Source organism: Capra hircus, chromosome 6, assembly GCF_001704415.2.
Source record: "Capra hircus breed San Clemente chromosome 6, ASM170441v1, whole genome shotgun sequence".
In the NCBI taxonomy this organism is placed as follows: domain Eukaryota; kingdom Metazoa; phylum Chordata; class Mammalia; order Artiodactyla; family Bovidae; genus Capra; species Capra hircus.
Window position 1 is genome coordinate 16,697,300 of NC_030813.1, and position 18,883 is coordinate 16,716,182.

General features: G+C 37.9%; 1 protein-coding gene across 1 annotated transcript in view; it reads left to right on the forward strand.

Annotated features, from left to right (window-relative positions):
* Nucleotides 1–18,883, forward strand: part of COL25A1 (collagen type XXV alpha 1 chain) — a 195,045-nt gene that overhangs the window by 111,367 nt on the left and 64,795 nt on the right. The window contains exons 8-9 of the mRNA XM_018049912.1: nt 453–488; nt 17,914–17,940. Coding sequence (XP_017905401.1) covers nt 453–488; nt 17,914–17,940 — 63 coding nt within the window. The remainder of the gene's footprint in view (nt 1–452; nt 489–17,913; nt 17,941–18,883) is intronic.

Consider the following 18,883-nt stretch of genomic DNA (forward strand, 5'->3'; position numbering starts at 1 on the left):
GAATGAAGTTGACTTTCAGCATAATTTTCTGGTTGTTAGGACTGCTTTCACTGGACCATCAGAGGTAGAGGTTTCATCTTAAAACTGTCTTTTAAGTTCTCACTTTTTCTCAGGATGAAACCCCAAAAGATAGAGAAAGCCATAGCTGCTTTACAATATAATCACTCCTACTAGTTTTATTTAGAAGACCTTCTTGGCATAGTTCTTAAATTTCTGCAGTAAGTAACATAGAGTCATCATATTAAATCTTAAAATGTTTATAAAATCCATTTGAAGAAACAACATCAGTACTCTTTAAATTTCATTATGTTTGCATTCCTCTCTTTAGCCTGAGAAGTATGTATTTACATTCTCAATCCCCAGTGGATATTGTGAAAAAGAAAAAAAAAAAAGATTGAAATTGGTTTGTACTGTTTACGGCATTAGTAAAATTATCATTATTCTTTTTTAAGGGTGAACCGGGGAAACCAGGAGAACAAGGCTTGATGGCAAGTATCTGAATTTATCTTTTCCTATGTTGAAAAGAATGGAAAGACAAGTTACTCAAAGCTGTGGTCAATACTGTGTGTAACAAATGTATCTATTGTATAACCTGTAACAAAAAAAAGGGTAAGAATTAGTAAAAGCTAAAAAACTGATAGTGATAACTGAATCACTTTGCAGTACACCTGAAGCTAACACAACATTTTAAGATAACTATAGTTCAATTTTTTTTTAATGGTAAATGTGTGTGTGTGTGTGTGTGTGTGTGTGTGTGTGTGCGCGCGCGCGCGCGCATGCGCTCGCTTAGTTACGTCCAACTCTTTGCAACGCCATGGACTGTAACCCACCAGACTCCTCTGTCCATGGGATTTCTCAGGCAGGAATGCTGGAGTGGGTTGCCATTTCCTCCTCCAGGAGACCTTCCCACAAGGAATTGAACTTGCAGCTCCTGTGTCTCCTGCATTGCAGGTGGAATCTTTCCCCACTGAGTCCCTGGGGAGGCCCTGGACTCCTTTAAAATAAACAAGCAAAAAAAGTGATAGGCTCTGTCCATCACATGGGAAGGACAGCGTGAAATCACATCTGCAGAACTGATACAGGGGGAAAGAAAGAGGGAGATTCCAGGTGAAGCCAGTGACAAAGAACACTGAGGAAGACTTCTATGAGAGAGATGAAATTCAGGGATATGCCTATTAAACAGAAATGAGATGTCAAAAGAACCAGGTGTGACTTCCCATGAATTAGTAGGGCAAACCTTCCACGGAGATTCAAGGGGGTTTTCTTTTGTTGAAGAGAGAGAGCAGTTGTGCCTTTTTGACACCCCCCCCCTCCAAATTGATAATAAAACAGTAAAGTTAATGGTTAAAACATCAGCAGTTATGGTGTGAATATCATTTGTGCTTCCACCCAGAAACAATTGTGCCTTCCTGATTTCTGACATTAAAAAAGATCATGAAATGATTCATCTTGAACTTGCCCGCAGACACGTGGGTCCCAGCTCCTCAGGTTTGTTTATCCTTTGCCAGAGATAAAGAATTTGGGGCAGCTTGCTGAGCCCCAAAGAGTAGAATTCCTTCAACCTGCCTCTTCCTGTCTCTTCCTGCCTCTCTCTCTCTGGAGTCACCTCTCTGACCTACTTGGTGACATACGCAATATTGGGGAACACAGGGTTATGGTCTAGTAACACAAATTCCAGAGGACGGTAATGTGTCACACTCGCCCTGGATACAGTGATGACAATCAACTTGATCACGTCCATTCCACACGATGTGTGGCATGCAGCCTGCAGATGTGCAGGATATAAAATGTATTTAAAAAAAAAAAAAAAGCTGAGTCGTAGTGAATGCGCAGAAAAACACTAGTTGGCCAGTAATTAAAACAAATGTGTGCATAGGCTAAAGGTCAAAGGCTTCCCCCTGCACAGGATGCCTTTAGCAGCCCTCCTGGGAAGACACTCAGCAAGCTGTAGTCCTAGCTGTCGTGGAGTTGTCTTCAGAACGTCACTGATGAAGTGGAAGCATCCTGGGACCACACCTGACTCACTTTCTGGAAATTCTCTGTTCCTGACCTATGGTATCGAGATAGATATATTTGATATGGATGATCAGGCAGAGGGTGCCATTGTGGATTCTTTTTTAAAAACAAGTAAAATGAAAGAAAAGCAACAGCGTATGTGAAAATTAAACAAAACATCTGTCATCTGCGGTAACTTTGCATACAAGTGCAGCATTAGCTCTTGGGATTATAGGATCACAGAAGGTGAAGGATCTTTGGAAATCTTTAAGCATTTGAATGCACCTGTAATTTTTATCATGGATAATGCTCAAAACATTTTATTCCCATACACTCTTATATCAAAGGTTACTTGGGATTCTCAGGAGCCCAGGTATGCAGAGTCAACTCAGATTTTTATCATTGCCAGTGATAAATGGTTTTCTACCCCAGTGTCCAAAGCAGCACTGTAATATATAAAGTTCTAAAATAAAAGTGGCTGTTTTTAAAATTATAATCTTATCTTCTCTAAATTCATATATGTGCTCTGTGATACACTTTGGGAAGAACAACTTAATCCCAATTCCCTACTCTTCCTAGCTTAATGTCATTAAGTATAAATGTCTCATCTAGTCCTAAATGAATTATATCATTGTCTTAATTTGCTCCAATTTCCCATTTCATATAGCTACTTTTCAGATAAAGGTGATCCTTGGATATTTTTTCTCAACTTTTTTTTCTCTTTAAACTCTTCAGATTTAGTTCATACTCTCATTTTTAAAAATGCAGCTAAGAAATTCAGTTGAAATCACAAATGTTCGAAGGATGTGTATAATATAGTGATCTTATAAAGTGCATTGCACAGTTCTTAACAATGTAAAATTCTTCTTTTAAAGAAAACTTGTATAATATATATTTTTTAAAGTAGATAAATATACATCTCAATGAATCTTCACAATTTACATAACTATGTAACCACAAACCAGATCAAGAAATAGAATGTCTCATATCCTAGAAAACCTGCAGAGCTTCCCTCACCATCCCCCTCTTCTGCCTTCTGCCAGCATAGATTCATTTTGCCTGCATTTGAATTTTGTAGTAATAGAATCCTACAATATGTAACTTTTGTGTCTGGATTCTTTCATCCGGCGTTATATTTGTGAGATCATCCACCTCTATTTTAATAGCCTTCACAGCTGGTTACAAAAAAAAAAAAAAAATTAAGAGGAAGAACGTTACTTCCTTGACTTCCCTGTTACAACTACATCACTCAAATAGCAGTAAATGAATGAATAGTCTGTCTGACCTTGGGCAAGTCACTTAACCTCTCAATTTTTCATCTGTAAAGAAAGGATAATAATACCCTCTCCACCTCCCTTATGAGGTTGCCAAAGACAAATGCAATAAATTAGGAGAAAGCACTTTAAAATATATAATGAAGAATTGTATGAGTATGTTATTATTATTATCACTCAATTGTTCCCTCTAGAGTAAATTACAGGTGAGCATGGATTTATAAAACAGATGTATTCCTGTAAAATTCTATATGAATCAGATTTTCATAAATCAACATAGCTTAAATATACTGGGAAATTTTGCTATTTAAGGCAATCCTATTCAGAGTCTTTTTGTAAAGGAACATAATCCCCTAATTCTTCTTCCCAGAAAACCAAATTTTTATATATTATTTGCTTAAAGAGAAATATTTCTATTTTTAAAGAAATCACTATTTATGTTTGTTAACTTAAATAGCACCTGGGTATTTTAACCTATCTCAAAGAAGAGATACTAAAAATATAATAGCAGCTTTCACGAGGAGAAAATTTTCTTTAGAAATTTTCTTTGTCTTTCAAATATTACATGTAGGGTATGGGGAGCAGTGAGTGTGTCTTGACTCAAAGTCTGGTAGAAAGAAAAGTACATCATGCCAGTAATTCTGACCTCAGAACAACTTAAAGAGTGTATGACTGTAGTCTGTGACCCTTTTTACTGATCCATAAAATGTGGGCAATGATTTCTATTCTACCCTTCTCACTGGGATATGGTAAGAAGCAAGTGAAATAATAAAAAATATGAAAATGCTTTATGGAACAAAAACTTGCCATAAGTGAGAAGTATTGCTGTTAAGACAAAAATGTCAGATGCCGTAACTTCTCTTGCAGAAAGCCCACTCGATGAGCCCTAAGGGCTAACAACAGTGTGATTATAGTGCTCAATTAGAGTGTGTCAAATACTGAGACTGATAATGCACCTTATGCCTTTTGTCTTACTTGTTGCGGCCATTGTTTTTGGCCTTCTCTTACGTGTCACATCTTACATCATCAGCTTTTCATAACACACCACCAGTTCAACCAAGGGAAGATAAAAAATGCCACTGCTCTCATCTTTTCCATAGTATGCCAAACCCACTACATCTGTTGGGTTCTATCATGGGAGTGTTTGCTTACATGAGGATCTTGAGAGGCTCTATAGAATTTTTGAAAAGTTTAAGTATCTCTGATGATGAAATGGAAAAATACTAGGAATGATCTAAAATTATCTCTTATAAAACTGTTTATGAGTGTGTCAGGTGGGGAATTAGTTTTTGTAATCCAGGCTATATATTTTATATTGCAAAAATAATCATCTGAAGATTAACAGCATCTCTGATAGAATGAAAGAGAAGTCCTGCCTGTCAAGCAGTTCCACATTTATTTAGCCCTGCTGTGCATGTATTCCATAAATAAGGCCTTCGGGTTTTCCGAGAAGTTCTAGAGGAGATTTTAAAAGGCAGAATCTTGAGCTAAAATAAACTGGACCCTATTTAAATAAGGAGAAAAATCACTCTGGCTTGTAAAACTAGACTCAAGAATCAAACCAAGAACTGACCACAGCTGGGAATGCTAAATTTCTGAACCCCAGGACAAGTTCTCTTTATTTTTCAGTTCTTTAGAAATTTGAATAGTATTGAAGTAGTATTTTTGAAGGTGTCTTTCCTTTTGATATTCTTACAGTTTCTTTCTTTGGCAGAAGTAGAAGTTCTCTAAAACATAAAAGATAAATGATGTATATTCAAGATACCAACTTGTCCCAGTTTTGGAGTTTTTAAAAATATTTATTTATTTATTTGGCTGCACTGGGTCTTAGTTTCAGCTTGTAAACTCTTAGTTGCAACATGTGGGACCTAGTTCCCTGACCAGGAATCAAACCTGCAACGCCTGCATTGGGAGGTCAGAGTCTTAGCCGTTGGACCACCAGGGAAGTCCTTGGAAATTATTTTTTCGTCCAAAGTATCTATAACCATGTCGAGACCATATCCCTTTCCCTACACTGAACTCTTACTTCCTCTCCCTCTCCCTATACAAACTCCATAATGGATCCATTCATCTCTTTATGAATTATAAGAGTACTTACAGTGTCATTCATTGGGCCCGGGTGGTGTCTGAGAGTTTAAAACTCAGAATTTTTTTTTTTCTGTTATTGTTCCTTAAATTGGAATTTATATCATATCCAAAAATTTATAGATTTTTTTAGTTTATTTTGTTTTGTCTGAAAACACGTTTAATATATTTGGGTCAAGTGAAGACAATGTATTTCGTAGTAGCTAATAACATAAGTATAAATCATTGCTTCTGCTTCCTTTAAGATAAACTGGAATCAACCAATATGTGAAGATTTACTTTAAACACATTTAGTTATAATGTACTGCTATGCCACAGATTTGATAAAAACTTATTCTATTACTTAGTTGTACTTTGCTCTCTCAGCCTTACTAATCTGCAGGATGTAGACATCAGACACAGCAGCAGGATTCCCTTCATGATTTGAATCTGGTGGAGCAAGTGAAAGTGTGAAAGCGATAGGCGCCCAGTCATGTCCAACTCTTTGCGACCCTGTGGACTGTAGCCCACCAAGCTCCTCTATCTATGGAATTCCCCAGGCAAGAATACTAGAGTGGGTAGTCTTTCCCTTCTCCAGGGGATCTTCCCAACCCAGGGATCAAACTGGGGTCTCCCACATTGTAGGCAGATTCTTTACCATCTGAGCTACCAGGGAAGCCCCTGGTGGAGCAAACAAGCCTTCAAATCACAAATAACCAAAATGACCTAAGTCATCTTAGGCTGTTTAGTTATTAGACTAGATTTAACAGTGAAATTTTTTTTTTATAAAACTGCGTTACTTCAGTTATGCACACTGCCTGCTGCAATGCCTTAGCAACCATTCTAAAGCTTTATTATCTTCAGTTAATTTAACTGCCCACAAAATACATGTAAATGCCACACCAACAGAGCTCTTCTGACCTCTGGTACTTTTTTCTAGAGCCGGTAATACTTGGTTTTCCAAATGGGCCAAGGCCTGCTCCCTTGCTCTCTCACATTTACCTAATATCCAAATCTCTACTAGACTCCAGCTCTCACATGTAGATATTTGGAATGCTCACAGGGTCAAACTCCACCCACATGCTTCAAAATACCCACCTCTTTGCCCCATTATTATAGTGCACAGCAGTGGTATGGCTCACCCTCAGAAGAGCAGACCTGGGAAGAAGGCGACCCACAGTCCCTGAAGTGAGCTCCAGTTATTGGGGTGGAGGATTCCAGGGCCACAGGTACCCAGAGCACAGTCAAAGGTCAAGGAGTGGGCTACCAAAGGAGGAGGAGTGCAGCCAGGAAAGAGATCTCTAAAGCATGGGCCCCAGTGCAAGAACCCCCTTGCCCAGGGTAAGGGCAATACCAAGGCCGTGCATCTGAATGGACTCTTAAGAAAACAGACTTCTGCTTTGGTCGGTCACTTCCTTTGAGAAAACTTCACACACACTCATAGATATTCACGTTTCTTTAAGCTAAGTTAGAATCTGTCTGCTCCCCTCCTCCACATTTATCATACCACATATAATATAACTGTGTTTGGAGCTTAGTGTATTCAATAAACTGAGTGACTGAATGATATGAATTGATGAGTCAATAAATCAAGTACCAATGCAAGGAAATCCTATTTAGATTTTTCTTTTATCCAGTGTCATAGCGCACCAGGAGTAGGATTAGGCAGGATAAATACAACTACAAAACTACTTTTTCTTCTGCGTCATTGTGTATTCATTCATGTATTATAGATAATTTGAAATATGAATGTTCACGAATAGGCATGGTGTAACTAAAAGACTGATTTTCATGAGGAGAGTGAAATAATAACTCACAATTTTTTAGTCACACTCGATGAGTATGTTTTAAGTAGAGCATAAATGATTTAGAAGAAATCTTAGGAATCATCTAGTTGATCACTTTAAAGATAAAGAAACAGCATCAGAATGAATAATAACATGATCAGGCTCACACACAAAGCAGTTCATGGCAGAAGCAGGGTCGAATCCAGTTCACTTGATTGCAGTCTTATGCATTTTACACCCTAGAGCTCCTAGATCTACGCTTTCTAATATAGTTGCCACTAGCCACGTGTGGCCATTTAAACTGCAATTAAAATTAAATGGGCTTCCCTGGTGGCTCAGAGGTTAAAGTGTCTGCCTGCAATGCGGGAGACCGGGGTTCGATTCCTGGGTCGGGAAGATCCCCTGGAGAAGGAAATGGCAACTGACTCCAGTATTCTTGCCTGGAGAATCCCATGGAGGGAAGAGCCTGGAGGGCTACAATCCATGGGGTCGCAAAAAGTCGGACACGACTGAATGACTTCACTTCACTTCAAATTTAAAATTCAGTTCCTAATAACTGAACTAGCTGCATGTCAAGTGCTCATTCACCGCATGTGGTTACTAGCTACCATACTGGGTTGAGCAATAGAGACTATTTCCATTATTCCAGAAAGTTCTGTGGGACAGGACTGGTCTAGATAGAAAACAGATCTGAACAGCAGATGAGTATATATTAGGGTCCTAAATTTAAGTCTTCCTTCTGCTGGTTGTGGCATATTTAAATTTTAGCAGTTAGTGTTTTTTAGCATTGTTGATTTAACATGGGAAAAGCCCTTACACGTTACTCCTTAGAAATATTTTTTCCTGAGCATAGTATTGGGTGATAGGCCTTCATAAACCATAAATTTGCTGCCTTTATGGTGCACTGGGGAAGTATGCTTAATCATAGAGGGCAGAGGAAGCCTGTTAATTTTTCTTTCTTTCCGGATCATTTCCATTTTGGATGTAGCACTGAGAAACAATTTATTAAATATTTAGAAAGGATAAAGTGAGCTAATTTCGGCCCTGGATATCTGGTAGGAGGTGATAGATTCTCTGTTTGGGGATCTAATCAGAGCATAGTTTCTCAGATACCTACATCTGTCTTAGATCTGTTGGCCATAGTTAATGTTCAATTTTTAGTCTTGGGTCCTGGTTTCGTCAAGTGGTAAGAAAAATGTATAGCTTCTTTAATTTCCTGAGCGTTAAGAGACCTCCCTTAAAGAGGTTGGAACTTCAAGATTTTGAGAAAAACCAACAAATGAATCATCTGGGTTTAATATTTTTCCCCAAAAGTCAGCACATGAGATAGAGAAGTCAAAAAGAATTTATTCTTTAAAAAAATTAATTACTGCATTTAAAACTTTTTTCATCAAATATTCATAAATTTAAATATAGTAACATGTCATCTTCACAGATGTATAGAACGGACTTTTGGACTCTGAGGGAGAGGGAGAGGGTGGGATGATTTGGGAGAATGGCACTGAAACATGTATACTATCATGTAAGAAACGAATCGCCAGCCTATGTTCGATACAGGATACAGGATGCTTGGGGCTGGTGCACGGGGATGATCCAGAGAGATGATATGGGGTGGGAGGTGGGAGGGGGTTTCAGGATTGGGAACTCATGTACACCCGTGGCTGATTCATGTTGATGTATAGCAAAACCAATACAGTATTGTAAAATAAAGTAAAAATTAAAATTAAAAAAAATATATATATATATATATAGTAACATGTCATCTTATAGATAGGCTCTAAAGGAGACCTGTTTTAGAGAAACTTCTTCAACCAATAGAAATTATGGAGTGATATTACTGAAGTGAAAAAATCCCAGATACTTGAACAGAAACAACTGCCTCAAAACTGAGGACTTTAAGGAGAAAAATAGAATGATGTCTAACTTCCCATAAGAAGAGCTTCAGTTCAGTTCAGTTGCTCAGTCGTGTCCAGCTCTTTGTGACCCCATGGACTGCAGTACACCAGGCTTCCCTGTCCATCAGCAGCTCCCGGAGCTTGCTCAAACTCATGTCCATCGAGTCGGTGATACCATTCAACAATCTCATCCTCTGTCATCCACTTCTCCTCCTGCCTTTAATCTTTCCCAGCATCAGGGTCTTTTCTAATGAGTCAGTTCTTCACATCAGCTGGCCAAAGTATTAGAGCTTGTCCACATATTTTCTAAATAGGTAATGATGGATGAATCACCATAGTGTTTTGATTCTAAGTACTACTGTGAGGCAACCATTTTTATTTCAAAATATTGTTTATATATACTGGGAGATTTTTGCTTTTTTAGTTTGAGTAAAAGTTTTAGACAGCCATCTATTAAAAAACACCACCACCACCACCACCACCAAGCTCTTTCCAGTGATAAGAAGGAAGATAGCTAGACTTGTAAAACAATGGCGGAAATTTGGTAAATAGAACTTAGTAATTTTCATATTTACTAATTCATGGTTTCAATGCAGTCAATAATGATTTATTTGCTAGGAACTGACCGAGGTGCTAAGGATGTAAAATATATGACCTGAAGAATTTGCTTCCTAGTCAAGTAGATTTTATAAATATGTAAATATATTAAAATTCGTCCAGTTAAAATGTGCTTGAGAAACATGGAGGACAAAAACAGGCTCTGTCTGGATGAACTGGAGAAGGTTCACAGAGGAAGTGAGTGTAGGTTGCTGAGCCTCAAAGAATGATGAAGACCTTTACATGAAGGCTTCATGTATGGATGACTTGGTGTGACTGAAGAGAGCATCCATGGAGGACTCAAAACAAAAATGAGGCGCTCTCAGCTCAGCTCTGTCCCACTCTTGTTTTGTTTATTCTGTGTTCCTTCTTACCCAGTTCATCTGAATCATTGGCTTTTGTACTGAAAACATATCAGCACACGTTATATTCTAAACATTTCCCCAAAGTTTCTAGTTTGGCATTTCTACACACTTAAGCCATGAAATCTGAATCTTGTAAAACATCACTTGAATTATACTCCAGACTCCCATATAATAGCGGCTAGAGTTTATGTTTCTTGACCCTCTCTCATCAGACATCCAAGCGGAACACGGAATGTTATAAAAGTACATCTTACATGTATCCCTCTTAAGTAAGACAAGCTTCTATTATTTACTTCAAATTTCTCCTTACTCTTTATAACCAATTTTTTGTATCTTCTGATCTTGTGACCAGGTTAATAGCTTTCACAAAGTTATACTTAAAGTCCGTTGCAGCAAACTCTTGAGAAAGTCTGATATTAACATTTTATGACTCCAATAAGTTAGATTATATGTTATCATTTTTCCCATGGAAACAGACTTTAAAAAGTATTTTCTTCATTTTTCCTAACTTTTATTAAATCATGGAACAATTCTTAACTCAAAAAAGAAATAATTTTAAGTGGCTTAATAGATTGGGGCTTTTATTCTTTCCTTCACAGATGGACCACCTCTCTTTCGTTCCCTTTGTTTTTTATTACAGAAGCTGGTTGTATATTCTTGCATCCAGGAATGACCAGCAGCTTTCAGAGCTTCAGTTTTACTGTTAGCCATCAGGGACAGAGCAGGAACTATGTCCGCCCCCTGCTCACACAGAACATCATTTCCTAATAGCAGGCAACCAGAAGTTGCCTTAAAACACCTCCCAAGAGGCATCCTAAAGCACATCATTTAGAAACTCTACATCCTGTTTAAGTAATTAATACCTCGATCAAATTTGTGCTAGCATCAGTAGTGTCAGAAAAATTCATTAATTTTTTCTATTCCATGATCTTTCAAACAAAAGACTTTTTAATTAAAAAATGATATTTTTACAAGCTGGAAAGTGAAGCCAATGCATAATAGCTGTAGAAATATCCATTTCTTAACTGCCTGCTTTGAAGATTACCATGGGTTGATAATTCTACCTACTCTTTGCATGATGGCTTTCTGAAGTGCATTAGAGACCTTAGACCTACATTCACATCCATGACAGCCTCTGAACAAATGAGACCACGTAGCCAAAATCCAGTTGTGGTTTTGCTTTGCTTTGCAGTTTTAATGTAGAAACTATGAATTGAATTACTCTACTCACTCTTGCACTTAGAGGTAACCTAGAGGCTATGGAGGAGCCTCGTAGGCTGCAGTCCATAGGATCGCGAAGAGTCGGACACGACTGAGCGATTTCACTTTCACTTTTCACTTTCATGCATTGGAGAAGGAAATGGCAACCCATTCCAATGTTCTTGCCTGGAGAATCCCAGGGACGGGCGAGCCTGGTGGGCTGCCGTCTATGGGGTCACACAGAGTCGGACACGACTGAAGCGACTTAGCAGCAGCAGCAGCCGCAGAGGCTATGAAATTAGGCTTGTAGCATTAGAATGACTTGGGTGAACAGAAATGAAAAATCTTGTCATTGTAATTTTTTTCTGTTGTTTGTTTTTATATTCTTTTTATTTTAAACTTTTAATTTTGTATTGGGGTATAGCCAATTAACAATGTTGTGATAGTTTCAGGTGAATAGTGAGGGGACTCGACCATACATATACAATGTATCCATTCTCCTCCAACCCCCCCCCCCTCCTATCTAGGCTGCCACATAACACTGAGCAGAGTTCATATGCTATACAGTAAGCCCTTGTTAGTTATCATGTTAAACATAGCAGTGTGTACATGTCCATCCCAAACACTCCAACTGTCCCTTCACCCTGGCAACCATAAATTCATTCTCTAAGTTGTGTTGTCATTCTTATCTTGAGACACTATTGTCTAAGATGTAAGGGGAAATTTGGTTTACTCCATGTATTCATTATTCATTCCTGTAATTTTTATCAAACTCAGTTCACTTCAGTTGCTCAGTTATGTTCGATTCTTTGCAACCCCATGGACTGCAGCACTCCAGGCTTCCCTGTCCATCACCAACTCCCAGAGCTTGCTCAAACTCATGTCCGTCGAGTTGGCGATGCCATCAAACCATCTCATCCTCTGTCACCCCCTTCTCCTCTTGCCTTCAATCTTTTCCAGCATCAGGGTCTTTTCCAGTGAGTCAGTTCTTTGCATCAGGTGGCCAAAGTAGTGGAGCTTCAGCTTCAGCTTCAGCATCCATCCTTCCAACGAATATTCAGGACTGATTTCCTCTACGGTTGACTGGTTTGATCTCCTTGCAGTCCAAGGGACTCTCAAGAGTCTTCTTCAACACCACAGTTCAAAAGCATTGATTCTTTGGCACTCAGCTTTCTTTATGTTCCAACTCTCACACATACATGACTACTGAAAAAAACATAGCATTGACTAGATGGACCTTTGTTGGCAAAGTAATGTCTCTGCTTTCTAATATGCTGTCCAGGTTGGTCATAGCTTTTCTTCCAAGGAGCAAGCATCTTTTAATTTCATGGCTACAGTCAGCATTTGCAGAGATTTGGGAGCCCAAGAAAAGAAAGTCTTCACTGTTTCCATTATTTCTCCATCTATTTGCCAAGAAGTGAGGAGTAAGCACCATTTTGCTGACCATCTGTAGGCCGTACACATGTGAGCTCCCTTCCCTCTCCACAGCCCTGCCTTCTACCACCCACCTATTGCCTCCTTGGTGTTCTTTGAACACTCTGAGCATGTGCCCACCTCTTGACCTTTGTACTTCCTCTTCCCTTGCCTGGAATATTCTTGCTCTTTCTACAGGCATGACTGTCTTGCTGGCCTCTTCTAGAGTTCTACCCAAGTGTCACTTTATCCCTAGGCCCTCACCAAATCCCCAATTTAAAATGCCACCACATACACGTCTCCCAGTTCCAAACCCCCTCTTTGCTTTGACACTTACCACCTGACCCAACTTTATATTTTACTTGTTTATTATTTTTATTATTATTTGTGCTATCTTTCTCCATTAACTAGACTATGAAATCCAGGAGGGCTTGCATTTTCATTTATTTTGTTCACTACTGTATCCCCAGTGCCTAGAACATTGCTTGACACTTAATGGGTATTTTAAAAACTGCTAAGTGGATGAATTCATGAATGAACCCCATTTACTATGCCAGCTATTGTGCATAAGAGACGTTCGGAGTGAAGAAAGAAGTAACTCAACAATCACAGCTCTGTTGGTAAATTCTGGGGAAAAGTGCAGGCATAAGGGTACTTTGGAAAACAAAAGAAGGGGACCTAGCCCTGAGAGGGGCGGCTCTGAGCTTGATCAGAGAGAAAAAGGCCATTAAGAGAACAGACAGCCAGAGATGCAGAGGTGCAGAGATGAGAAAGCATGGCTTTTTCAACTGAGGAAAGGTATGAACCTGAAAGCCTTTTAAGAAAAGCCCCTCAGGCATCGCTATGCAGAAAGGGTTCAATGCACGGTGGCTTTTAGCGGGGTGTGACATTCGCTTAGGTGAGAGAGGTGACGGTTGAACGAGAACAGAGCGGTGCTGCTGAAGAAGAGGGTGAACTGGAGATTGTCCTCAGAGTGAAGTATCTGGAGGAGTAAAAGATCACCCTCAAGCCCGAGTAATCCACCATTTGGTAAAGGCAATCACTAGATGGGAACTACGGTATTCCTTTAACTTACTTGGCTGCCATTTGTATACATAATATTTTATATAATCTTTAAAAATGGAATCTAGTGGGGCAGGAACAGGAATGAGAATCAATGCACTATACAATTTCTTGCTTGTTGATAACTTCTCACTTAACTTGTCATCACTCTCTATAGTCTTTTCTGAAAGAATGTGAAAACTCAGGTGCCAACATTTATATGCAGATGAGTGATGCTATTACTCCACACTTAGAAGTTTTCAGTGGCTCATTTGATTCTTATGTTATGAATAGTTATGTTCACTATGCAAGATCCTTTAATGAAAAAAGCTCATACATTCTGACCAAGAGCTTATGTCAAAGTGAGTATATTTTAAGATATAGTTTAACACTTCTAGAATTGAACTTAAATATAATTTATCATATTGAGATTTTGAATGTTACACAATTTTCAGTCTGTAGATAAGGATAAAGAAATGATAACAGAAAATAAAAGAGTCTACAAAGTAAATACAAACAAAAAAGTGCCTGCCAAGAAAATACTTACAAAAGGAACAAGTCATTGATTGATAAGAATAAACTAAAAAGATTGACTCAGTTTTGAAGACTATTTGATTCAAATTTTTAAGACATGGGATAACAATAATGGATTTATTTTAGAAACCTTAGAATATGAGAACAGTTTTTAATAGGAAATACTAGCTTGACTGGTGAATAATGAATTTATGAGTCTTCAAGTCATTATTCAGGCTAAGAATATAAGTAAGTTTACGAAAAGATAAGTCAGTCAGTGGTTCTATGGCATTTACTCACTGTTTCATAAATTTGTATTTATACTAGAGGCCACAAAACTACTCAGATGTGGACATCTTAACCAACTGGTAGCAACATACCCTAACTTCAAAATCAATTTTTGATCAGTGAAGCTTTCATTGATTGGTCCTTGGAAGGAAAGTTATGCCCAACCTAGATGGCATATTAAAATGCAGAGACATTACTTTGCCAACAAAGGGCCATCTAGTCAAGGCTATGGTTTTTCCAGTGGTCATGTATGGATGTGAGAGTTGGACTGTGAAGAAAGCTGAGCGCTGAAGAATTGATGCTTTTGAAGTGTGGTATTGGAGAAGACTCTTGAGAGCCCCTTGGACTGCAAGGAGATCCAACCAGTCCATCCTAAAGGAGATCAGTCCTGGGTGTTCTTTGGAAGGACTGATGCTAAAGCTGAAACTCCAATACTTTGGCCACCTCATGCAAAGAGTTGACTCATTGGAAAAGACTCTGATGCTGGGAGGGATTGGGGGCAGGAGTAGAAGGGGACGACAGAGGATGAGATGGCTGGATGGCATCACTGACTTGATGGACGTGAGTCTGAGTGAACTCCGGGAGTTGGTGATGGACAGGGAGGCCTGGCATGCTGCGATTCATGGGGTCGCAAAGAGTCGGACACGACTGAGCGACTGAACTGAATGGAACTGAAGCTTAAATTTAATAACCACAATGCCACAGATATATAATGGGATTATTAATCAGTGCATAGTCAAAAAATATATACATAAGCAAAATACTAATCAAAATAGCTATCGCTGTAGTGTGTGTGTCTGTACTCACTTGAACGCATGTCTGCGTCTTATATTCAACACTGCTTTTTCCTAGTTCCCTTCTAATAATAAATGACACTAACTTTGGCTTGCAACCATTTTTCCTGCCAGCACGATCACAGGAGTATATGCATACTTTTGGTAGATGAGGATATATCCTTGGCAACATAGTCATGAAAATATAATGTATTCACAATTCAAAATTAATGCTACATCTAAAAAATTGCTTTTACTTTTGGAGTTTAGCAAAAATGGCAGTAGTTTTCTAACAGTGAGAAAATATGATTTTTATAACCTCCTTTGACTTTTATTAAGTATTGTATTAAAATATGCAACTAATAAGATTTCACAGATTTCAGAGCTGTGAGCAATTTTTCTAAATCTCTGACTTACTGTGATCATGCAACAAAGACAAAATTAGAAAATACCAGATATGTTCATCTCTAGTTAAAACATCTGATTTAAAATTAGCTCTTATTTTCATCTGAAAATTTCCCTTCCAGGGTTATATGTCAATGTACAAAATGTCCAATTTAATGAACAGTATTCTTTCAAGTGGTAGTTAGGTTTAAAATGGGAAACAAACCTTTTTGAATAGAACATATACATTCTCAGTCTAAACATTGAATTAATGTACTTTTTGTTATATGATTTCCTTTTCAACATCAACATTTTAAAAAGTGAAATACTCTGGAGACACTTGGAAAAATGGAATCCTAGACAAGGATGAAACCCACGTCTTTTCTTCCCTCTCAGATCTCCTCTCACTGCAACTTCGAGATTCTGCCTTTACTTAGCATTAACATTCACTTCCCAAACAATTTACCCAAGTGAGGAAATGATTACACATGTTTATGTGCTAAGCGGAAGGAACCCGTGCAGAGCAGGAGGCTCTGATATGGTTAGAGAGATAATTGATTGAGAAAGATCCCTGAGGATGGAGGCAAGGATGGATCCCAGAGTCTGTGGATGCCTCTGCCCCGTGGGAGGAGGGCATCTTCCCCCTCTGATATAGGAAGGAGAGCCACGTGGGTTTGAGTTGATGAGAGACATGATGTTGGGAAATTTATCCCTAGAGACTCTGTTTTCTCTGCAAAATCTAAAACAGAGAATTTTAAACTGAAGGAGTAAGATAAGTGAAGAGACAGTCAGACCATGCAGATATATGAGATAACAAGTTCATTAAGAAAATGGTTGGTTGAGTAAATAAAAAAGGAATATATATGGCAAAACATTAATTGTTACATATAAGTGTAACATATAAATGATAGATACATAGGTGTAGATTATATTACTCTTCCTACCCTTTATCATGCTTTTAACTTTTTGTAATAAAAAGGAAAAAGAAAAAATTTTCACTTTCTTTCAGTTCCTAGGCTTGTAGGCCAGTATTTTTTCATATGTCTGAACATTACATCTCCTTACCTCTATTGTCACTGAGTCAATAAAGCTATATCCTACATTTTTTAAAAAAAGGAATATATAAAGGTGATATTGCACAGTGCACTTTCAAAAACCTAATGCTGATTATATGAGGAAATTGTTAGTCTTCCTGGGGATTGCAAAATAATTTATGAGGAACAGATTCTCTGAATGTTCTTAAACACTGTGCATTTTTAATTAAAAAATTATACATGACCAATTCTTCCTCTAATTACCATTCTCTTGCTTTATTTTATGTTAGAGTCCAATGTAAGATGCTGATTAACTGAAATGTCACACATTGAAAATAAGTTAACTATTAAGTGTAATGGAATAAAGAGGTTTTTATTAATACATGGAATGATGGAGAATCTATAACTTTGTTAAAATACACTGAAGTTAGAAGCATTTTTGAAAGAATTGGAAGAAAAGTGCTTGATATTTTTATTTAAAAATAGACCTCAGTAGTCAGAATTATAGCTCTCATTGTGCTCTTTTCTACCATCTCAAAGAGTGCTTTGCTCTAAATAAAGCCCACAGATCCCCAACATTGACTTGGCGGTCAAAGAACTGCTGCATTTCCATTTTAAATGTAAATATTCCCATTCATCTTCCTAAATATTATATTTCTTCTCCCCCCTTCCTCCCACCCCAGTGTCATAGTTTATGCAACAGCTGACAGCATCTTTTGTTCCCTTTTTTGGTGCACACTAGTTGCCACAATTGACTTTGGCATCCCCTAGTTTGGAAACAAGTTTTTGTGCAGGTCGATTGGCCACATTTCATAAGAGGAAGAATAGAACAAAACATGTTTCTTCATAATGCCATTCAATGATTTCCTTTGCAAATCTGCTTCCTGAAGTTTTGCAGATGCAGAAGCCATAGAACAAGTCAGTGGGCTGGGAACTGCATTGCATTTTAAGTGCTTCTAGAAGCAACATCTCCAGCCTTTTAAATGAGACTGAACTGATAGATAGGGCAAAGGTTATTTTTTAAATTAATTTATAGTTGATTTACAATGTTGTGATTCTTTTTTTAAAAGCATAAATCGGGATCCTACTGCATAACGTTCTTCAAAAGAGAACAAGAGAGAAGAAAAGACCCATTGTGTACTTCCAAGAGAAAATTCTCATTTTCCTTGATGTACACAACATCAGCATATTTCAGCAAAGAGAACCTTACAGAATAGGACAACTTTAATCGGTCATTTAAGTTTAAAATGGTTACAATATTATGTTAATTGAATTGTTTTTCTTTTTTAGGGTCCTCTGGGACCTCCAGGACAAAAGGTAGAGTATAAACAATACTGTGAAATTAATTATATCCCCATCGCCTAATGACTGGCCTGAGAAGGGAACGGAATTAACTACTGTGAGCCATACCAAAGCAGTCTGGTTTGTGCGTTCTGCTTTCTAAAAATACAATCATATAATGTGAGCCATTAGATTTCTAATTGACTCCATTATAGAAAGTCCAATAAATCCAGAGCAGACTCTTTTTAAGCTGTCTGCCAAATGTGTAGGTTATTGAGTTTTTAATTCCAATACTAGTAAAACATTGTGACAAAACTTAGAAATCTGAAGGGTCATTAGACATAGCAAATTAAATGCATGGTCTTGCACAAATATATGATTGTCAAAGGACCATTAAACAGACTAGAACAAAGAATGTATTTGTTGCTTGGTGGCTATATTCAAGTGGCCCACTAGTATCTCCCTTTGCTGAAGCAACCCCCAAAAATGGCTTCCCGATTGTTATTTCAATATTATCCAGAGCCATCAGACTTGACCCTTTACATTCTGGAGAAGAGAGTCTAACACTTCTAAAATTACATCAATTCTGCAGTAGTAAATGCATCAATAGCAAGTAGATGGCCCTTTGCAAACAAAACATCACTAAACCCTCACTCCCCATCCACCTCCCACCCTACAAGGAGGACATAAAAGGATATTTAACCTGCAGATAACCAAAATAATAATAATAATTAAATTACAACAGGTGGAAAAGTGATTATTCTTTATCTTTGGAATCCATCAAAGATAGAGACGTTTATCCCCCAAGCTTGGGCATGTGGCATCTGTTGAAACATGATCCCACAAACCAAGTAAAAGCCAGTGTGTAGTGAGACAACTTGTGTATAGGAACACTTTGTCCTTTGCAATAATGTCTCTATTAAGTATGGTGTGAAATTGTAAAGCTACCCTAATCCACATGCTACCAGGATAAAATTAC